The sequence below is a fragment of the Dendrobates tinctorius genome, unplaced genomic scaffold (assembly GCF_039654945.1).
Source record: "Dendrobates tinctorius isolate UK_male_01 unplaced genomic scaffold, ASM3965494v1 ptg000084l, whole genome shotgun sequence".
Taxonomy (NCBI): domain Eukaryota; kingdom Metazoa; phylum Chordata; class Amphibia; order Anura; family Dendrobatidae; genus Dendrobates; species Dendrobates tinctorius.
Window position 1 is genome coordinate 46,989,228 of NW_027361752.1, and position 24,040 is coordinate 47,013,267.

General features: G+C 48.6%; 1 protein-coding gene across 2 annotated transcripts in view; it reads left to right on the forward strand.

Moving 5' to 3' along the window:
- Positions 1-24,040, forward strand: part of DOP1B (DOP1 leucine zipper like protein B) — a 117,671-nt gene that overhangs the window by 57,996 nt on the left and 35,635 nt on the right. Inside the window, exons 17-21 of one of the 2 annotated variants that reach the window (XM_073584644.1) lie at positions 462-562; positions 651-841; positions 1,704-3,303; positions 15,145-15,259; positions 16,185-16,370. In XM_073584644.1, the coding sequence (XP_073440745.1) occupies positions 462-562; positions 651-841; positions 1,704-3,303; positions 15,145-15,259; positions 16,185-16,370 (2,193 nt within the window). The remainder of the gene's footprint in view (positions 1-461; positions 563-650; positions 842-1,703; positions 3,304-15,144; positions 15,260-16,184; positions 16,371-24,040) is intronic. The other variant, XM_073584645.1, reaches the window with a different exon arrangement.

The window sequence follows — 24,040 nt, forward strand, 5'->3', positions numbered from 1 at the left end:
AGAATGCGGCCGTCAATCACAGCTGTTGTGCCCTTCATACAGACGTCCATTTTTCAGGTACATCTTCTACCTGTGTGTTCTACAGATAGAAGATGTACCCATTAAAATCCATGGTGTCGTTCATGTCTTTTTTTTTTTTTTTTCTTCTTCCACCAAGCGTCCTATAAAAGGATTTTAAAAATGGCCACGTCTTTAGTTTGAGTCGTGTATCAATGCAAGTCAATGGGTCTGTAAAAAAGCCGGATATCGCACGGACGCCATCTCTGTTTCGTCCGTGTGCCGTCTGTTTTCTTGGCCAGGAGAAAAATTGTTGCCCCTTTTGGACCTACTGTTCAAAAATGGCTGAATAATCCAGATCACTGATGTAAAGGGATCTGTGTCTTCTCATATGCATACGGTGTAAATGAGGCCTTAAGCATGGATTCTGGATCCCACAGTTCAACATGTCTCATACTTTGCAGGTGATCAGACTGGAGGCGCTGTTCCGCTTCTCTGTGATTTGGCACCTGACCAGGGAGATACAAGGCAGCCGTGTGTCATCCCATAACAGATCCTTCGACAGGTGACGGAGATATTTTGCCTTACAGACATGGCGGCTGTGACTCTCCGCTCTTTTATCTGATGCGTTGTTCATGCTTTGCGTTCTGCAGGTCTCTCTTTGTGGTTCTGGACAGTCTGAACTGCACGGATGGAGCCATCGGTGCCGCCGCTCAGGGCTGGTTGGTACGGGCGCTCTCTTTAAATGATGTCGCCAGGATCCTCGAACCCGTCCTGTTGCTTCTGCTGCATCCTAAGACCCAAAGGACGTCCATTCAGTGCATTAAGCAGAAAAACTCCTCAGGTACGACAGACGCTTATCACTCTGCGTCGGCCATACTTTCCTTGATGATATATAACACACTGACATACTGGTTTATATCACGGTGGATACTCCTTTTTCACTACTTTAGTAGGGCACGTTCCGATATTAGTGGGGCCACCTCCTTAACCATCAAGGGCTGCAGCGGTTAAGATCTTTAAATCGGTTCTCCATAAACAACATATCAAGTGCTGGGGCCCTCCATTGATACGAAGAACGTAGATCACACAGTCCCCAGTGTGAATGGAGCGGTAGTAACTATGTGCGACCGCAGCTTCTTTCACGGTCTATAGTTCTGATGGTCACGTCTACTCTCCACTACCTCATTCACATGGGGGTCTTTGAGGAGGATTGTTTGGTGTCTCAGCAGTCGGACCCCCAACAATCATCTTGTGGATAGGTGATAATTGGCCCACAGGACCATTTACCACTTCCCTGCTATTACTTTTCTCGGGATGGTAACATAACCCCCTTTAAGGAGTCATTCCCTATTCATAAGATAACTTGGTGGTCTGACCACTGGGGCTTTCAGTCTTCCAAGAAGATCAAATGCACCTTCTCTACATTCATTCTATCACTGATCAGTAAGTCATCCCTTATATTATAGGTAGGGGAATACTTTGAAAGCAGCTTGTCCTATAATTGGCGGGTTGCTTTAGGTCCGTCTGCTGAAACCCTTAGTGATTGGGTAGGATGGACTGAAGAGCCTCCATTTTCAGGACTCCATCAGTAGCTTTCCACTGATAGGAAGAGAAACATAATGGATGTGCATATAATATACAGTTGTTTCCATGCCGATATTTCCATATCTTCATCGTTATGTATGTTCCTTTTTTATATACAGAAGAAATCAGCTACTGGTGCAGACGGAAGAGATCTTCCTTGAAAGACAGCGCAACATGTCCAGACTATCCCGAGAGTAATTCAGATGAGAATCTCCCTCAGTTTAACACAGTGGACAGAGAGGCTATCTGGGCTGAGGTGGAAAAGGATCCCGAGAAGATGAAAAATGAGTTGACTGATCACCGCATTTCAGAGAGCGCTGTGCCTCCATTCTGCGAGGACGACGACAAGGAGGACAGTGAGCACACAGAATCCGCGGACACCAGCATGGGGCAGAGTGCCAGTGAAAACACGTCTTCTTTTAACCCCAGCTCTGTTGACTCAAGTAACGAGCAACGCTGGAGTAACGGAGACAACATCGACGGGCAGGGGTCTTCTAGGCCCTTTTGTCAGCCCCATATGTCCTGTATGGATGTGGCCAGACCTGCCGCGTTGCTACACTTGGTACGTACAGAATCCGATGTCACGCAGACCTCAGAGTCACTTTCTAGTGATGACGAGGCAGAGCTGGAGCTTCAGGCCATCAGGACATCCAAGCTTGTCAAGCAGCAGAAAGAAAAAGAAGAATTAATCGAAGCTCTTTTCAAACACATCCTCCTATATCTGCAGCCTTATGACTCCAAGAGGGTGTTGTATGCTATCTCAGTGTTGGAGGCTGTTCTAAAAACCAACCCTAAAGAGTTTATTGAAGCCGTCGCCAGCACCAGTATGGACACCAGCTCCACCGCCCACCTCAACCTAATATACAACCTTCTCGCACGCCACCAAGAAGCTCTGGTCGGGCAAAGCTTCTATGGCAAGCTTCAGACTCAGTCGCCGTCCGTGTGCCCTCATTCTCTTTTGATTGAACTCCTGACGTACCTGTGCCTAAGCTTTTTGCGTTCTTATTACCCGTGCTACCTGAAGGTGAGTCACAGGGACGTGCTGGGCAATCGGGACGTCCAAGTGAAAAGCGTAGAAGTCCTCATAAGGGTGATATCACAGCTGGCGGCTATAGCCAAGAACTCGGAGGGGAAGAACGTGGACTTCATCCACCACTTACTAGAGAGATGCAAAGTTCAGGAGTTTGTGCTTTTGTCCTTGTCGGCTTCCATGTATACGAGTCAGAAGAAATATGAGCTTGTGTCTCACAACAGCAACAGAGCCCTGACCGATGACGGCTTGTTCGAGGAGAGCGTCATTAATTTTGGTCAAGACCAGATCTGGAGCGAGCATCCTCTTCAGATTGAGCTGCTGAAGCTTCTCCAGGTTTTGATTGTCCTGGAGCATCACTTGCGGCAATTACAAGAAGACCCTGATTCTCCGGTAGACCTTTCTAAGGAATGGCATCGGGGGCTGAATTTTCAGCAGTCTATTAACGCCATGCAGTACGTACAGTCACACGCCATAACCTCACAAGGATTGTTTGTGTCCGCGGTCGTCAGAGCATTACGCCCAGAGTACGGCTACGGCATGCACCCTCCATGGGTGGCTTTGGTCACATCATCTTTGCCTTATTTTGGCAAATCTCTAGGACTGACCGTCGCCCCATTTGTGGCACAAATATGTAAGAATTTGGATGAACTCGTGAAGCAATATGAAAATGAATCCGTCAAAATGAGGTAAGTTCACCCCAAAAGGGTGACAGCTGTAGACGATCAGACACTTATTTTAAGCAATTTTATACTTTCTCCTTCGTCTCATTGGGGGACACAGAGACTGTGGGTGTGTGCTACTGCCGTCTGGAGGCTGACACTAGGCATACAAAAAACAAGTTAGCTCCTCCTCCACCGCATACACCCTCGCCCCTATAGCGGGCGGAAACCAGTTTTTTGCTTAGTGTCTTTGGAGGCACACGCAGTCTGGTTTCTCCAGACTAGGTTTCTTTTTCGGTTCTCACTATGAAGAGGAGATAGGGGCGACGGATCCTATAGAAAGGGTCCGATCTCCCCAAACCATCAACGGGCGAGCACGCGTTGAGCATCGCTCCGCGTTTCCTTTCCTGCACCGAGGGACACCTCTGGGACTTTTCCCCAGACATCTATTTTTCGTGTTTGTTATTTTTTGAAGACGAGAAGGGGCAACGCATCCTATAGAAAGGATCCGATTTCCCCAAACCAGCAACGGGCGACTACGTGCGAGAGTCCCTCCACGTCTCCTCTCCCGCGACGTGGGACACTATGCCAGACTTAGCCCTGTCCACCCCTAGGTATGGAAACCATGGGCTTGCACACGGGCACAAGACTAGTCTGTGCGCCCCCACTGCTCCACCATCGCTTGACGGCGGTGCTGCACGGCGGCGGACGGTCCCTCTCCTCGCCCCTACAGGGCAGACGGAGTTAGGGTGCCTGCACCGTCCAAGAAGGAGACTAGCAGGTGCGGAGGGCCCTGGGCGCAGAGTCAGGTGGACCACCCCCCCAAACCCCCCCCCCCCCCCCAATACCTCCCCCAATACCTGGGGCAGAGCGGGCAGTGGCTGCACAGGAGGTGGAGGAGAGGACGTCGCTGGGGCCCGGCGTTTGGACCCCAGGTGGGTAGCGCCATTAATTTAGCCCGCGGCTTCGGCCTAGGCCGCGGGCGGAAGTGGGCGGCAGCGCTCCGGCCGCGTCTTAGGCGTCGTCGCTTCGGCGCCCCCCTTCCCCGGTATCGGCGTTACAGGATCTGGGGCGGGGGGGTATCGTAATTTAGGCCGCGGCTCCGGCCTGATCCGCGGGCGGAAGTCCCGCCCTCAGTGCGGCGTCCGTCGGCGTCACTTCCGGCGCCGCCCCCCTCCTGGCAGGGCGGGCGCCGGATAAAATGGAGTCCCCGACGGCAGTCCGGGGTAGGCCGCAGGAGCTTACCGCAAAGCGCGGCTGTCCCCGGAGACCGCCACCAACGCAGCTGGAGGGGCCTCCCACGGCAGGAGCCGGGAAAAGGACTACAGAGGGGTAAGTGTGACCCCGGCCTGAAGGCCACGCTAGGGCATATAGGGCTCCCCTCTCCTCCGCATTCGCCCTCCTTGAAAAAAGGAAAAAAAAAATATATATATATTTTTTTTTTCCTTTTTTCAAGGAGGGCGAATGCGGAGGAGAGGGGAGCCCTATATGCCCTAGCGTGGCCTTCAGGCCGGGGTCACACTTACCCCTCTGTAGTCCTTTTCCCGGCTCCTGCCGTGGGAGGCCCCTCCAGCATATATATATTTGTGTATATGAGAATCTATTTATCTATTTATTTTTCTGGCCTTTTTCCAGCAGTATGTCTGGAAAAGGTAAAGCGCACGCATCCTTCTATGCCGCATGCGTTTCCTGTGGGGTTAGATTCCCACGAGCGCAGACCAGTAAATTATGTGAAACCTGTGTCACCGAACGCGCCCAGGAGCCCTCCCCCGCAGCAGAGCCCAGGGGTCCGGAACCCCCAGAGTGGGCGGTATCCCTCTCTCGGTCTATGGTATCATTAACAAAGGCAATTGAGACCCTTCAGGCCCCGGATAGGGGTAGAGATGATGGCTCGCCTGGTTGGGAGGGTTCTGCCTCCTCACATGAGCCGCCGGCCTGCAGGGGCCGCACTCTCTCTAGGCAGGCACATATGAAGGGAACCCATACTGTGTCGCCAGGCCCCTCCGGTGCTTCAGCATCTGCGAGTGTGGCATCACGCTCGCCGTCACCCCTTTCAGGGAGTGAGCAGAGCTCAGTAGAGGATGTGGAAGAATCCTTGGACCTGGACACCCCAGGGTGCCGGGAGACGGTGGACAGTCTCATTGAGGCTGTCAACCAGACTCTGGGTATTGATGATGAGGTCACCCTAACCGCAGGGCATAAGGTGTCTTTTAAAAAGGCCCGGAAGCCGCGGAGAGTGTTCAGCACTCATCCTGAGTTCGAGGATATAGTGCAGCGGCACCGGGAACGGCCAGACAAGCGTTTTTCAGGACAGAAGACGCTAGGATCAAGATATCCATTTGCGCCAGAGCTCTGTAAAAAATGGGCAGAGTCTCCGGCGGTGGATCCCCCGGTATCCCGCCTGGCCTCGAGATCCCTGTTATCAGTGCCTAGTGGTTCGGCCATCAAGGACCCCACGGATCGGCTCATAGAGGGATTAGCGCGCTCGGTATACGAAGCATCAGGATCAGCACTCTTCCCTTCCTTTGCGGCAACATGGGTAGCCAAAGCCATGATGTCCTGGTCGGACTCTTTAAATGAGATCCTGCAGGATAGGGAGTTGCCAGCAGAGGTGGCTGAGATAACAAGTCAGATCGCAATGGCGGGTGACTATCTAATTAATGCATCCTTGGATGCAGCTAATAGCGCAGCACTTGCAGCAGCAAACGCAATCGCCATTAGGAGAGCCTTGTGGTTAAGGCTGTGGCGGGCTGATTCGGTGTCTAAAAAATCCTTGACTTCCCTGCCCTTTCAGGGTAACCGACTATTTGGGGAAGAATTGGATAGACTCATTTCGGACGCAACAGGGGGTAAAAGTAGTTTTCTCCCACAACAGAAGACAAGGACGCCATTTCGTCAGCCTCAGGCGCGTTTTTGGGCATTTCGCGCACCCGCGTGGACGGCAACGGCCAGTACCCCCGCTCCTGCGCGCTATAACCATGACAAAGAGCGTCAGGTCACCTACAGCAGGGGTCCCCAACCGCCGGTCCGCGGCCCAGCACCGGGCCGTTGCAGTGCCCTTGCCGGTCCGCGGACACAAGGGGAGCCGGGGGGCGGTGCAGCAGCTGATACTCACCCTGCATCCCGCGGCGGCTTCATCCAGCAGCGGCTTCATCCAGCGCTGAGCGGTCACGTGCTACCGCTCATTTAAGGTCATGAATATGGACGCCACATAGGCGTGGCGTCCATATTCATGGACCTTAATGAGCGGTAGCACGTGACCGCTCCGCACAGGAAGAAGCTGAAGCGCCGCGAGATGCAGGGACGTGCAGCGACGTGCAGCGACGGGAAGGAAGTTCAGCGACGTGAGGGTAAGTATGATGGGGAGGATGGGGGAGCCATAAATATAAGGGAGAGAGAGTGGGAGCGGAGCCATATACACAGGGGAGGGAGAATGGGAGCGGAGCCATATACACAGGGGAGGGAGAATGGGAGCGGAGCCCTATATACAGGGGAGGGAGAGTGGGAGAAGAGCCATATATACAGGGGAGGGAGAATGGGAGCGGAGCCATATACACAGGAGGGAGAATGGGAGCGGAGCCAAATACACGGAAGGGAGAATGGGAGCGGAGCCATGTATACTAGGGAGGGAGAATGGGAGCAGAGCCATATATACAAGGGAGGGAGAGTGGGAGCGGAGCCATATACACAGGGGAGGGAGAATGGGAGCGGAGCCATATATACAGGGGAGGGAGAATGGGAGCGGAGCCATATACACAGGGGAGGGAGAATGGGAGCGGAGCCATATACACAGGGGAGGCTGAATGGGAGCGGAGCCATATACACAGGGGAGGGAGAATGGGAGCGGAGCCATATACACAGGGGAGGGAGAATGGGAGCGGAGCCATATACACAGGGGAGGGAGAATGGGAGCGGAGCCATATACACAGGGGAGGGAGAATGGGAGCGGAGCCATATACACAGGGGAGGGAGAATTGGAGCGGAGCCATATACACAGGGGAGGGAGAATGGGAGCGGAGCCATATACACAGGGGAGGGAGAATGGGAGCGGAGCCATATACACAGGGGAGGGAGAATGGGAGCGGAGCCATATACACAGGGGAGGGAGAATGGGAGCGGAGCCATATACACAGGGGAGGGAGAATGGGAGCGGAGCCATATATACAAGGGAGGGAGAATGGGAGCGGAGCCATATATACAAGGGAGGGAGAGTGGGAGCGGAGCCATATATACTAGGGAGGGAGAATGGGAGCGGAGCCATATTTACAAGGGAGGGAGGGAGACTGGAAGCGGAGCCATATATACAAGGGAGACTGGGAGCGGAGCCATATATACAAGGGAGGGAGAATGGAGCCATGTATACAGGATGGGAGAGTGGAAGCAGAGCCAGGTATACAAGGGTGAGAGCAGAGCCATGCATACACCATGATTAAAAAATAATCAGCATGTATACAGTACTCCAGTACAATTTTTTCTAAGTGCTCAATGCTCCATTTCCTTGTAGGTTCCAATCATTATTAGCAGTGACAGTCATCAGTAGAAGTATCCATCTTTCAGCGTTAGGGGCCCACTACGCCTCCAACTCTTGTAAAATGAGTAAAAAACAAACATTGCTAGAGAGCTTCTTTGAAAAGGGAGAAAGACCTAATGATGAGACAGATGAAGACTCCATGACTGCAAAAAAAAAGAAAGCTGCATTTAAAAGAAAATACAATGAGTCCTACTTAAATTATGGGTTCATCGCAACAGGCGATTCAAACGCCCCAAGCCCACTCTGTGTGATATGTGGTGACCAGCTATCTAATGAGGCCATGAAGCCTTCAAAACTGGCTCGCCACTTACAGACCAAGCACCCTGCATCAAAAGACAAGCCTTTGGAGTTTTTTGAAAGAAAAAAGCGTGAACATGAAGGACAGAAGAAATTATTGAAGGCCACCACATCAACAAATGTGTCTGCACTGAGAGCATCATTTTTGGTGGCTAACCGCATTGCTAAGGCTAAGAAGCCCTTCACTATTGGTGAAGAGTTGATCCTGCCTGCTGCTAAGGACATTTGCCACGAACTTTTTGGAGAGGCTGCAGTTAAAAATGTGGCACAGGTTCCTCTTTCAGCGACCACTGTCACTAGACGAATTAATGAAATAGCAGAAGACGTCGAGGGACAGTTGTTAGAGAGGATTAATATGTCACCATGGTATGCAATCCAGGTTGATGAGTCTACTGATGTTGACAACAAAGCAATGATGCTTGTTTATGTGCGATATATTTTCCAGGAGGATGTGCATGAGGATATGTTATGTGCATTATTGTTGGCAGCCAACACCACAGGTGCAGAACTATTCAAGTCTTTGGATGATTACATATCAGGAAAATTAAACTGGTCGTTTTGTGTAGGTATATGCACGGACGGAGCAGCTGCCATGACTGGACGGTTTTCTGGTTTAACTACTAGGGTCAAACAGGTTGCATCTGAATGCGAGTCTACGCACTGTGTCATCCATAGAGAAATGCTGGCAAGCCGAAAAATGTCACCTGAACTTAACACCGTTTTGCAAGATGTGATTAAAGTTATTAATCACATCAAAGCATACGCCCTTAACTCACGTCTGTTTGAGCAGCTCTGTGAGGAGATGGATGCGGAGCACAAGCGTCTTCTCTTACACACTGAAGTCAGATGGCTTTCTAAAGGTAAAGCACTGGCCAGAGTTTTTGAATTACGAGAACCGCTTCATAGATTTCTTTTAGAAAAAGAATCACCACTTGCAGCACATTTCAGTAGTAAGGAATGGGTCACAAAACTTGCTTACTTATCTGACATATTCAACTTGTTGAACGAACTTAATCTGTCACTTCAGGGGAGAATGACAACTGCCTTCAAGTTGGCAGATAAAGTGGCTTTAAATGCAGCAAAACTAGAAGTGTGGGGACGGCGAGTGAGAACAGGAATATTTGATATGTTTCAAATATTAGCAGGGATTTTGGAAGAGAGCGAGCCTGAACCTTCATTCTCCCAGCTAGTGCATGATCATCTATCTCAGCTTTCAGTACAGTTTGAGCATTACTTTCCAACCACAAAAGACCCACGAACTAGGAACGAATGGATTCGCAACCCATTTGTGAACAAGCCAGGTGAATCGACCTTGTCCGTGCTTGAAGAAGACCAACTGCTTGAAATTGCAAATGATGGTAGCCTTAAAAGTATGTTTGAGATGTCAAATCTCCCAACGTTCTGGATTAAAGTCAAGGCAGAATATCCTGAGATCGCCACAAAAGCACTGAAAACTCTGCTTCCATTTCCAACATCCTATCTGTGTGAAACTGGATTTTCTGCAATGACAGCAGCAAAAACGAGATTACGGAGTAGACTGGACATAAGGAACAGACTTCGGGTGTCGCTGTCTCCCATCACCCCTAGATGGGACCGTCTTGTTGGAGAAAAACAAGCCCAGTGCTCCCACTGATACATGGAAACAAGCCCAGTGCTCCCACTTCAAAACCTATGGTGAGTTGAGTCTCATTCACATTATAAATGTTATATTATGATAAGTATGCACTGACTACTAAACCTGTCCATAGCCCCGCCCCCTTATGACCAAAGCCCCACCCCTGACACGCCTCCATTCTCTCCCTGCCGGGCCATGGAAGAATGGTCTTGCTTGAAGCCGGTCCCTGGTGCAAAAAAGGTTGGGGACCCCTGACCTACAGGACCAACCCGCTGGGTAGGATGCGAGGGCGTCCGCCCAGATCAAGGGGGGCCAGGTCCCAGAGGCCCTCTACAAAATGACTCGAGAAGTGCGGTACCCGAGGACAGCAGGATTGGCGGTCGTCTGCAACGGTTCTGTCACATATGGGCTGCGGTGGCACGCGACGCATGGGTGACGGAGCTGATATCTTCCGGGTACAAGATAGAGTTTATAAAAAGTCCGCCAACACGATTTTTTCCCTCCCGGCTTCCCAAGTCAAGGTCTCGGGCAGAGGCATTACGGGGGGCCATCGAAGTGCTGCAGCACAAAGGGGTCATCGTTCTGGTGCCAAGGAGCGAAAGAACCCAAGGGTTTTATTCCAACCTGTTCGCAGTGCCCAAAAAGGATGGAGCGGTAAGGCCGATTCTGGACCTAAAGCTACTAAACAGGTTCATCAGGGTCAGGCATTTTCGCATGGAGTCCCTCCGGTCGGTTATATCCTCCATGGAGAAGGGAGAATACCTGGCCTCAATCGATGTTCAGGATGCATATTTACACATCCCTATTTTTCCCCCCGCATCAGAGATTCCTACGGTTTGGGGTCGAGGGACGGCACTTCCAGTTTGTGGCGCTGCCTTTCGGTTTGGCCACGGCCCCCAGAATATTCACGAAGGTGATGGCGGTCGCCATGGCCACTCTTCACTCCCGGGGCATTGTGGTGTTGCCATACCTGGACGACCTTCTGGTAAAGGGCCCGTCCCGTCCAGCGTGCGAGGAGAGTGTCACCATCACACTGGATACCTTGTCTCGTCTAGGATGGATGATCAACAGGAAGAAATCATTCCTCACGCCGGCCCAGAGGATTGTTTTCCTAGGGATGATATTCGATACCTCCCAGGGATTGGTAATTCTCCCTCAGGACAAGGCTCGGGCACTCCGACAGGGAGCTCGAAGACTTCAACAGCCAGGCCTCCATACTATCCGATTCGGGATGGGGGTCCTGGGCAGGATGGTGGCAGCGATGGAAGCAATCCCGTTTGCTCAGTTTCATCTCCGCCCCCTGCAGCATGCCCTGTTAGCGGCTTGGGACAGGAACCCGTTCTCACTCGATCACCCGTGCAGGTTGTCCTCTCAGGTCCGACAGACCCTTCGATGGTGGACACTCGATCGGTCGCTTCTGCAGGGAAAGCTCTTTCCTCCGGATCATTGGTTAGTGATCACGACCGATGCGAGTCTCTCCGGTTGGGGAGCAATCTTCTGCCACCACACGGCACAGGGGCAGTGGTTGCCTCAGGAAGCTCGTCTCCCTATCAATCTGTTGGAAATTCGAGCAATACGGTTGGCGTTGCAGCAGTTCCAACACGTGCTAGCAGGATACCCGATTCGGATTCAGTCGGACAACCCCACGGCAGTGGCGTACGGGAATCACCAGTGGGGCACACGCAGCAGGGCAACCATGCGCGAGGTGGAACATGTGCTCCGCTGGGCCGAGAGGACCCACTCGATGATCTCAGTGGTTCACATTCCAGGCGTCGAGAATTGGGCAGCGGATTTCCTAAGCCGCCAGGACATCACGGCCGGGGAGTGGTCACTACATCCCGAGGTGTTCCAGCAGATTTGCCAGCGCTGGGGAACACCAGACGTGGACTTGATGGCCTCCAGGAAGAACGCCAAAGTGGGCGTGTTTGTCGCCCGGTCTCAGGATCCGCAAGCAATCGCAGCGGACGCATTGGTGATACCCTGGAACCAATTTCGGCTCCCATACTTGTTCCCGCCGCTGCCACTTCTCCCCAGGGTTATCAGGAAGATCAAGACAGAGGGGGTTCCGGCAATTCTGCTGGCCCCGGATTGGCCCCGACGGGCATGGTACGCGGATCTGGTACAGCTCATCGCAGACGTACCATGGCGGCTACCGGAACGACCAGATTTACTGTCCCAGGGACCGATCTGCCACCCGAACTTAGGGGCCCTGCGTTTGATGGCGTGGCCATTGAATCTTGGGTGCTGACCCAGGCGGGGTTTGGGCGCGAGGTAGTCGCGACAATGGTAAGGGCCCGAAAGCCAGCCTCGGCAAGGATCTATTATAACACTTGGAAGGTTTTCTTCCATTGGTGTCGGGAACACGGGGTTCCGCCATTGTCCTTCTCTGTGCCCAACATACTGGCTTTCCTTCAGTCTGGCCTAGACGCAGGTTTGGCGCCAAGTTCCCTTAGAAGACAGATATCGGCCCTGTCGGTCCTGTTTCAGCGAAAGATCGTTACCAATTTGCAGGTCAGAACGTTCCTGCAGGGGGTCGTTCATTTAGTACCTCCCTTCAGAGCACCATTGGAGGCCTGGGATCTTAATCTGGTCCTGTCGGTACTACAGGAGGCTCCGTTTGAGCCACTACAGGATGTTTCATTGGCATATCTATCCAGAAAGGTTGTGTTCCTGGTAGCCATAACATCCATTAGGCGAGTATCGGAGTTGGGAGCGTTATCTTGTAGAGCCCCTTTCCTGACCTTTTTTAAGGACAAGGTAGTCCTTAGGCCTCCGCCACCTTTTTTACCAAAGGTGGTGTCCTCGTTCCATATTAATGAGGACATTGTGCTGCCTTCTTTCTGTCCAGCGCCAGTTCACAGGGTGGAAAAGGCGCTCCACACATTGGATCTGGTAAGAGCTCTCAGGAGATACGTGTCGAGGACAGCACCTTTCCGCCAGACGGATTTGTTGTTTGTGATCCCCGAAGGGCGCAGGAAGGGCCTCGCAGCCTCACGGTCAACCATAGCCAGATGGATTCGCCTAACCATTCAGGAGGCTTAACGTATTAGAGCCACGCCAGTTCCAGCTGGAGTAAGGGCGCATTCTACTCGGGCAGTGGGCGCCTCGTGGGCGCTTCGGCACCAGGCTTCGGCAGAACAGGTATGCAAGGCAGCAACCTGGGCCAGCCTGCACACTTTTTGTAAACATTACAGTGTGCATACTCAGGCTTCGTCAGATGCGAGCCTGGGCAGAAAAATTCTCCAAGCAGCAGTGGCACACCTTTAAACAGGAAAGCATGCGGCTTGGATCGGTGAGTGTTATCCCACCCAGGGACTGCTTTAGGACGTCCCACAGTCTCTGTGTCCCCCAATGAGACGAAGGAGAAACATGGATTTTTGTGAGTACTCACCGTAAAATCCTTTTCTCCGAGACGCTCATTGGGGGACACAGCACCCACCCTGATAGCCGGTTGGCTCATACTTATTATTTAACATATTTTCTTGTTTAAGACAGGGTGATCCTTTTTTCAGACATATGATTTATTGCATTAAGGCTAATTTTTGTATGTCCTCCTACTGCTTTTGCACTAAACTGGTTTCCGCCCGCTATAGGGGCGAGGGTGTATGCGGTGGAGGAGGAGCTAACTTGTTTTTTGTATGCCTAGTGTCAGCCTCCAGACGGCAGTAGCACACACCCACAGTCTCTGTGTCCCCCAATGAGCGTCTCGGAGAAAAGGATTTTACGGTGAGTACTCACAAAAATCCATGTTTTATTAATTTAATGGTCCCAACTTTTAATTTGTGGTGTGGTGACTGTTTATGTTTTGGCTTGGGTGGTGTAATTTCTTTTATCTTTTTTTGTGTTTTAGAATTTTTTTCTATTTTTCAAGAGCAACTTCACTTTTGTTGCTTTTTTTATTTTTTTATCATAAACTCCCTGCAGATCAGTGGAGGTTCTGTTCGCTCAATGGATCATTTAGAAATGTGAGGCTCAGGAGACACAACTGCATGGAACAGGAGTATGGATTTAATACAGAGTTTATTGGCGTCCAATATTTTATTAGGCCATTTTCCACTGTAACTGGGGCTCCATAGAAGCCCTAGTTACAGTGGAAAAAGTCCCACTGTAGTGACATTTGTCACTGTCAGCACAGATCAGAAACAGATAAGATGTAGCAAACTACGCCATGCTGGGGAAACCCTGAAACATGATTGTTGGGTTCATTGCTGCCCCCTTCACACATTGTATTGAATCTGTCCTCTGCTCTTGGCAAGTGTTGTGCTCTTTTGCCTCCTGAGCAGTATTTTGATCAAATAGTGGGGTTTACAGGGCTTGGACCCTCATTGATCTACATATAATTAAAGGGCGTAAAATATTTAGAAAGTTTAGTCACTTTAATATTTTACTTTACCATTTTCCACTGTAATTCGGCATCCATATGAGGCCCCAGTTACAGAGGAAAGTAGCCCACTGTAGTGACATTAGTCACTGGTATAGCTGATCAAGTACCGATTATTATTATTATTATTTATTGTTATAGCGCCATTTATTCCATGGCGCTTTACATGTGAGGGGGGTATACATAAAAACAAGTACAATAATCTTAAACAATACAAGTCATAACTGGTACAGGAGGAGAGAGGACCCTGCCCGCGAGGGCTCACAATCTTCAAGGGATGGGTGATAATACAGTAGGCGAGGGTAGAGCTGGTCGTGCAGCGGTTTGGTCGATCGGTGGTTACTGCAGGTTATAGGCTTGTCGGAAGAGGTGGGTCTTCAGGCTCTTTTTGAAGGTTTCGATGGTAGGTGAGAGTCTGATATGTTGTGGTAGAGAGTTCCAGAGTAGGGGTGATGCGCGAGAGAAATCTTGTATGCGATTGTGGGAAGAGGAGATAAGAGGGGAGTAGAGAAGGAGATCTTGTGAGGATCGGAGGTTGCGTGCAGGAAAGTACCGGGAGACGAGGTCACAGATGTATGGAGGAGACAAGTTGTGGATGGCTTTGTATGTCATGGTTAGGGTTTTGTAATGGAGTCTCTGGGCAATTGGGAGCCAGTGAAGGGATTGACAGAGGGGAGAATCTGGGGAATAGCGGGGGGACATGTAATGGAGTCTCTGGGCAATTGGGAGCCAGTGAAGGGATTGACAGAGGGGAGAAGCTGGGGAATACCGATGAGACCTAGCAGTTACACCATATTAGTGGGTTCTAACAATGATGTCATCACTAGCTGGATTCATTGCATAGCGCAAGGTAGGCTGCAAATGAGAAGACAGAAGTGGTTATTAACTTTGTTTGTCTTCTCGAGGTCATATTACATATAGATCAGTGAATGGATGGATGCACAGATCAGGTATATAGATGTATGTACTGATAGAGGGGTAAGTGGATGGATGGAATCCAAAAAATGTGTAAAATCAGAAAATCTCATGGTGGATTTCTCCCAGCAGCTCGGCTTGCAAAAAAGAGAACATCTCCCCAGATTACCCCCTCACCCTCTTGGAGGGACTCACCACTATTGGTCATTTTTGCCTCTTGGATCATCCCACACACAAAAAGAAGGTATGTTTTATACTTTCAAGTTGATTTCCTTTTGGTGCCATCAGTTTAAACACTGACTAGTGGATGTCACAGTTACACAGGTTTCCTCTGTCCCCATTGTAAATTCCAACGTTCTTAAAAACAAATAATCGAAAGAATTCCGGACTTACATAGTAGTATTTGCCGAAAAAAATGAAGAGATCCAGAGATATATATTAAAATAACATATTTATTAATTACACATAAAAATAGAAAAATGCCCAGTAGGAGGCGCTCGTATGCCCTAACAATAATAATGATAATGAGGCATATAAAGGTAATAAAAGTCGGATATGAAAAGCATTTGAAGAGCCATAATTAACTCCATGAACCCTCAAAAAATAAATGAGGCCAATGTGTACAGCGGCAACATAACAACTAAGTTTAAGTCCCTGTACCAATGAAAGTGTACAATCAAAATAAATTAATAAGGTACAGTGGAAAACATGACATCTAAGTCTAAGTCCCTATACCAATAAAAAGATCAACTAGTAACCCAGTGAGCCAAATGAGGATAAATAAGCTATAAATGACATTACCTAAATGCTATGAACACAAGTAGCGGTGGGCGCTGCAGCCTCCTCAACCCCAACGCGCGTTTCGCAATAAGCTTCTTCCGGGGGCGTGTCCCAATGACGGGCGGGCGGTGTTTAAATAGTGCCAATGTCCAATCACAGAGCACATTGTATAAAGCGCTTGATTCAATAATATCTCTGCGTGATCAAAATGGAGCATGCGCTGTCGGACACCGCCGTATGAGCGTCCCTTCCGGTGACGCGCTCACTGAGACCGCAGGCAAAAAGCTCTTAAAAACAAGCAACTTTGAACTTTTACCTCTTAGTAAAATTCTCAAGAACAAATGGATTTTTAATGTTCTAGAATATTTTATTTTATTTCTTGCCCGCAGTCGTCCTCTTCTGATCCATCTAATCTTAAGAACGCCCGGCACGCTCTCCTGGAAGAACTGCCACGCATCGTTAACAGCTTGTCTCAACTATGGAGCGTCATTACCAGACAGGAGAGGGAGCGGAGACCCTCCGATCTGCTGGCGACAATAAAAGGCTCGTCCTCTGTCTATTTCAAAACCACAAAAGTAAGAGACGAGATCTCTGAGCGTAAGGCTGCATTGACGTGTGATCGCCTCTTATAGGGAACGTGTTTTTAACATACAGGAGTTATTTGAAAACTCAAAAAAGTGCAAAAAGAAGTGTATTTATAATATTCAGCAAATTGTAACTACCTTACACTACACTAATCTGTAACGGGGCCCCCTGCTGTGTCTCCAATGGCTGCAGTGTAGTGCCCCCGCCAGTGCTGAACGCACATGTTCAGAGATCTGACAGCGAGGAGGCGAAAATGTGGCAATGAATGGAAACCTACATAGATATAGATGTAGATGAGGGTTAGGAGGGGTATGTCAGTGACTGGAGGACCAATATCACCTCACAGAGACTGACCATGTACCTGAGTCTACAGAGAGACTACAGACTGGCTCCATATCTGGAGAAACTCCCGGACCCCAGAGACCGCCAGATCCTGAGCCGGTATAGACTCACTGCCCACAATCTGGCCATACAGTCATGGCCAAAAGTTTTGAGAATGACACAAATATTAATTTTTACAAAGTCTACTGCTTCATTTTTTGTAATGGCAATTTGCATATACTCCAGAATGTTATAAAGAGTGATCAGCTTAACAGCAATTACTTGCAAAGTCAATATTTGCCTAGAAAATGAACTTTATCCCCCAAAACACATTTCAACATCATTGCAGCCCTGCCTTAAAAGGACCAGCTAACATCGTTTCAGTGATTGCTCCATTAACACAGGTGTGGGTGTTGATGAGGACAGGGCTGGAGATCAATCTGTCATGATTAAGTAAGAATGACACCACTGGACACTTTAAAAGGAGGCTGGTGCTTGGCATCATTGTTTCTCTTCTGTTAACCATGGTTATCTCTAAAGAAACACATGCAGTCATCATTGCACTGCACAAAAATGGCCTAACAGGGAAGAGTATCGCAGCTAGAAAGATTGCACCTCAGTCAACAATCTATCGCATCATCAAGAACTTTTTTTTTTTTTTTATCCAATAAATTTTTATTGAAATTTTCAAAGACAGAAATGATCTTACAGAATGAAAACCAAGGATCATAATATAGACAGACAAAAATGCAAACAACAATAACAATATCAGACAATGAGACCGTAGGAAAAGGAAGGGAGGGGGGGGGGGATCCGGTAAGACTCAAGAAATCCTAATCCGATCCGATGTATAGACTAAGTACTAAACTTTATGGGAGATGCCAAGGGGTGGGAAACCCAACCCGCCCAGTTCTTCATTACCCTGTCTCTGACCCCTGCATCTAGTGAAAGAAAGTACTCATGATGAAATGTTGAGTTAAGTCTGACCACCAACTCCGCGAGGGTAGGCGGGAGCGGGGCCTTCCATTTAGCAGCGAGGCTAATCCTAGCAGCCATCAATATATTCGAGACCAAGGGTACGAATTCTAGGGGAAGTGTTTCGATCCCAATGTTTAGAACTGCCAGTTGAGGAGATAGAGGGAAATCAATACCCGTCACAGATTTAAGTAAGTTTGAGACAACTAACCAAAAGGGAGTCAACCTAGGACATTTCCACCACATGTGAGCCAAAGTACCTCTTCCTCCACACTGTCTCCAGCACAAAGGGGAGAAATTCTTTCCAAATTTAGATAAAGTAATCGGGGGGATAGTACCATCTAAGATGAATCTTTTTTAGTGTCTCAAGGTGGTTGATACATTTAGATGCCCGCTGTATTGCTTTTATTCCCGCTCTCCACTCTTCATCCGAGGCGTGAAAAGATAAATCCTCCTCCCAACGCGACATATAAGTTGGTCTTATAGGAAATAAAAGGTTATTACAAGCTTTATATATAGCAGATAAGCCCTTGTACTGGTGAGGGTTGGCTAGGAGAAATTTTTGAAAAGAAGAGGGGCATACAGGTAATAAGGGGAAGGAGAGGCGGTGTATTGATGATAATAAATGTTTCACTTGGAAGTGTTGGAAAACCGTTTTCTCTATACCAGAGAAGTTCGAGCATAATTTGGAAAAGGACGAGAAGGTACCCTCCCACAACATATCTCCCAGTGAGTGGATACCAGCCTTCATCCAGGGAAGGAGATCAATATAGGGTATGTGAAAGGACAGGGCATTGATATTTATCAGGCTCGGCGGCAGTGAGATCCAATCTCCCACCACTCGCCTCCAACCTACAAGGGTGGCCTGCATTGTAATTAGCGGAGGGGAATAAGGCGTCGGCCGGAGCGATTCTGCCTCTAGTAGGCACCGTAATGAGGACCCTTCGACAAAGCTCGATTCTATCTGTATCCAGCCCAAATTCTCAAGCGGGGTTGACCACCACTTTTTCACCGCTTCTAAAACAGCAGCCTTATAATACCCGGCTATGTAGGGAACTCCCATGCCACCTTCCGTATATGGAAGATACATAATTTTACCCGCTACTCTAGGTTTTTTATTAGCCCAGATATATCGGTTAGTAATATTTTGGAGTTTAGTGAGGAATTTGGAAGGAATTACAATAGGGAGGGAACTAAAATAATAAAGAATTTTAGGGAGAAGAAACATTTTAAAGGCTTGGACGCGGGCTATCCACGAAAAACCATGTAAAGGGTGTCTAGAGATTTCGGAATTTAGAGCTGAGACCAAGTTTCCCATGTTAGTTGAGGCGATATATTTTGAGCGGGTAAGGGTTATTCCTAAGTATGGAATTCCGTCATCCCGCCATGTAAAGGGGAGTTCTGTTTTCAGTCTCTCTTGAAGCGGCGAAGGGACTGCTATGGGAAAAATAAGAGACTTAGTCGCATTAAGTTTATAAAAGGAAATTGCTGAGAATAAGGACAGAGAAGTTATAACAGCCGGTAAAGATTTATGCAAGTCAGTACAAGTGATAATAATGTCATCTGCATATAAGCCAATCAAATGGTGGTGTGAACCTATATGATAACCTGAAATATTTTTGTTAGATCTTATGGACTCAGCCAGGGGTTCTATAGCCAAAGAAAATATAATCGGTGACAGGGGGCAACCCTGACGGGTTCCGTTAGTGATCTGGAAGGGGGAGGACAAAAAACCTGAAGATAGCACCCTAGCATTAGGGTTAGAGTATAACGACAGAATAGCCGACAGTATTGGGCCATCAAAACCGAACTTTTTAAGGACAGAGCTAAGGTATCCCCAATGTACCCTGTCAAAAGCCTTCTCTGCGTCCAATGAGAGAAGCACACCGGGGACACCCATCTTTTCAGCCACATCAATAACGTCAATCATACGTCTAGTGCCATCTCCAGCCCTCCTACCGGCCACAAAACCCACCTGGTCTGGATGAACCAGGGACGGGGTAATTACATTCAATCTAGATGCCAATAATTTAGAAAAAAATTTTACATCACAGTTCAGTAATGAGATGGGACGATAATTTCCCGGGTCCTCTGTAGATTTACCTGGCTTGGGTATAGTGACAATGGTAGCCTGAAGGGAGATAGCAGAGACCGACCCAGACCTTTGCCACGAGGAGAAAGTACGGAGGAGGTATGGGGCAAGGACAGAAGAAAAACGTCTATAATAATCGTTAGGAAGTCCATCTGGACCTGGGGTGGAATGAAGTTTAGTAGTTTTTATAACCTGCTTTATTTCAGATAAAGAGAAAGGAGAGTTAAGGGCCTCAAGTTGGGTCTGCGACAATTTTGGGAGAGAGATGGAATCCAGATAGGTTTGGATATCTGTCTGTGATGGAAGCGGGGTATTCACATCTCCCTCTAAGTTATATAATTTAGAATAAAATTGTGCAAATACCTCAGCTATAGCGATGGGGTTACGTATAAGGGTTCCGGAATGATCTCGCAAGGCCTTAATATGAGCTAACCTTTCCCTCTTTTTGATACGTTTAGCAAGTAATGAGCCCGCTCTGTCCCCCATTGCATAAAAAGAAGTTTTCATTTTCCTCAAATACTTCTCATGCTGATCTAATAGAAAGGACCTGAGTTGTGAACGGGTTAAGGCCAGTTGTTTAGAGACCAAAGGGGACGGGTTAAGCTTGTTAATGCGTTCCAACCGTTGCAAATCAGCCACTAAGGTCGCTCTAGTGTGCTCGCGCTCTCTTTTAAGTTGGGATGCTCTTTGTATAAAAAGGCCTCTAACAAAAGCCTTGTGGGCTTCCCATATAGTTTCATCAGAAACTGACTGATTATCATTGATGGAGAAGTATTCCGCCAGCTGCGCCTCCACATCCGTCCCCACCTCCTGCCTAGTTAAAAGAGCAGCATTTAGTTTCCATTGCCAGGGAGTCCGTGGCCGAAACCCCACAGATATTTCCAAACTGACAGGAGCATGGTCTGACCAGGAGATTGTTCCCACCTCCGCCGAAACACATGCCGGGAGAGTTCCGCTGTCAACTAGGAAGTAGTCAATTCTGGAGTAGGAGCTGTGTCTATGGGAAAAGAAAGAGAAATCCCTCTCTGTAGCATGTAAGTATCTCCAGACATCATGTAAATGTTTTTCCAAACAGAGAGAGCTCAGTTCACCTCGACCCACTTTTGAGCGCGGTGAACAGTCTAAAGCCCTTGAAGAGACAACATTAAAGTCACCACATATAATAACTCCGCCTCTAGCCTCCACCTCCACAACTTTTAACAATTCTCTCATAAATTTCACAGGGGAGAGGTTAGGGGCATACACATTAACAATAGAATATGCTGAACCATCTATAACACAATTTAGAATAATAAATCTCCCTCCCGGGTCCGCAATCTCATTGAGGAGTTGAAAAGGAGTATCCTTTTTAACAAAGATAGACACCAGCTTTTTTTGAAGTATTATTGGCAAAGAAGGCCGGACCCGGTGGTTGTCCCCTTCGAGCATATGGGACTCCTGTATACACAATACATCTGCTTTATTTCGGCGAGCCTCCTCCCACAACATAGAGCGTTTAAACGGCGAGTTAAGCCCCCTGACATTTAAAGAAACAAGTTTCACTGTCATGTGTAAAAAAGGTTTCGAAACTGTGGAGAACACGTCTCACCAGACACACCCAGGGACGACAAAAAGGGATACACATCAAAATGAGGGAAACAAGTAAACAGACAATAAAGAGAACATCTATGTAAACGTAACAGGCAGTATGAATACTGCAATGGGGCAGATAAGCAGCATCAGGAGAGGGAAAAAAGGGAAAACCAGGTCCCTTTGAATACACCATTCTCCCACGCTGCATCAGGGAAAGAAAAGCCATCTGCAGACAGAGGCCACAAGAAGAATTTAAGGCTGTGTGCCACCTAGAGTAGTTTTAGGAAGGTCAACCTGCCGTCTCCCAGTCCGCTCTTACTCTTCTCGAAGGCTGTACTCGGCCAGGTTGTGGACTACCCCTCTCTGGGGAGACCAGTAGGTTCCAATCACGAAGCGCTTGTTCCAGCTTTTTAGGTGAGTGAAAAACGTATCTTGTCTCCATATGCACAAATCGGATCTTCACCGGAAAACCCCAGTTATAAGGAATGCTATTTTCTCTTAACACCTTACACAGGGGCGCAAACTCTCTTCTTCTGGCCAAGGTCCCTGCCGAGAGATCCGGAAAAACAGCAATTTTTGAAAAGGGCTCCGGAAGGGTTCTCTGATCTCTCATTGCATGCATGAAATCTTCCTTTACCCTAAAAGATTGGAGACAGGCCAGCACATCCCTGGGACGAGATTGATTAATGTGGGAGGGTTTGGGCAAACGGTGAATCCTTTCTATTCCCAGGGGCCTGGATTGAGCATCAGGGAGAACCTCTTTGAGAAAGGCCGTAAAGTGATCAGACAGATCAGCCTCTTTAACAGTCTCAGGAATACCACGAAGTCTTATGTTACATCTGCGGGATCTGTCCTCCAAATCCCATAGTTTAAGTTGCTGGGTCGAAAAACGTTCCTCTAGGGCAGAGTAATCATCAGCCAGGACATTATGAGCAGTCGCATATTCCACCATTTTCTGCTCAATATGGTCTGTGCGGTCACCCAGGGAAACAATGTCTTGCCTAAGCTCCCCAATCATACCTTTCATATCGTCATGGAGAGCCTTCCTGAGGGAGGACAAGAGGCGCTGCATTGTGGCCTGGGTAAGAGGAATATCTTCTGTTTCCATCGCCACTCTCTCTCTGATGTCCCTAGAGGAGGGATGGGAGGATGCAGAGCCTGAGTGAGATGCCGGCGCCATCTTGGATTGCTGCAGCCCTTCCCTGCTGTAGAAATCTGTAAGCTTTGCCGGGTTACTGCGCAGTTTTGGGGGTCCTCGCGGCATGCTATGTGCTCCCTGGGTCCTCTAGTAGACAAAGGTGACAAAATCAGCCTGTTTGAGCCGCTTGAAGCCAAGTGGTAGCTCGTGTCTGCAGGAGCTCCCTGACTATGCAGCCTGCACCATGAGCTTCCAGGCCACGCCCCATCATCAATAACTTCAAGGAGAGAGGTTCCCTTGTTGCCAAAAAGGCTCCAGGGCGCCCAAGAAAGACCAGCAAGCGCCAGGACCGTCTCTTAAAAGTGTTTTTGTTTCAGCTGCGGGATCGGGCTACCAGCAGTGCAGAGCTTGCTCAGGAATGGCAGCAGGCAGGTGTGAGTGCATCTGCACGCACTGTGAGGCGGAGACTCTTGGAGCAAGGCCTGGTCTCAAGGAGGGCAGCAAAGAAGCCACTTCTCTCCCGGAAAAACATCATGGACAGACTGATATTCTGCAAGAGGTACAGGGAGTGGACTGCTGAGGACTGGGGTAAAGTCATTTTCTCTGATGAATCCCCTTTTCGATTGTTTGGGACATCTGGAAAACGGCTTATTCGGAGAAGACCAGGTGAGCGCTACCACCAGTCTTGTCTCATGCCAACTGTCAAGCATCCTGAAACCATTCATGTGTGGGGTTGCTTCTCAGCCAAGGGAATGGGCTCTCTCTCAGTCTTGCCTAAAAACACAGACATGAATAAAGAATGGTACCAGAATGTCCTCCAAGAGCAACTTCTCCCAACCGTCCAAGAGCAGTTTGGCGATCAACAATGCCTTTTTCAACATGATGGAGCACCTTGCCATAAAGCAAAGGTGATAACTAAATGGCTCAGGGAACAAAACAGAGATTTTGGGACCATGGCCTGGAAACTCCCCAGATCTTAATCCCATTGAGAACTTGTGGTCAATCATCAAGAGACGGGTGGACAAACAAAAACCTTCAAATTCAGACAAAATAAAAGCATTGATTTTGCAAGAACGGACTGCTATCAGTCAGGATTTGATCCAGAAGTTGATTGAGAGCATGCCAGGGAGAATTGCTGAGGTCCTGAAGAAGAAGGGTCAACACTGCAAATATTGACTTGCTGCATTAACTCATTCTAACTGTCAATATAACCTTTTGTTACTCATAATATGATTGCAATTATATTTCTGTATGTGATAAAAACATCTGACAAACACACATAAAAACCAGAGGGCAGCAGATCATGTGAAAATATAATATTTGTGTCATTCTCAAAACTTTTGGCCATGACTGTAGAGTCTGGCTGGCTCAGACAGAGCTACAAGCCAGGGAGGAAAGACTGTTCCCACACTGTGACCTGGAGGATGAGATCCACCTCCTGCTACACTGCACCAAATACTCAGCAGGGAGGGACTCGAGTGAGTGAGTCAGGAGACTCTCTGATCTCTTCCCGGATTTAAGCTCCATGAAAAAGGAAGAGAAAACATTTATCCTGCTGGGGG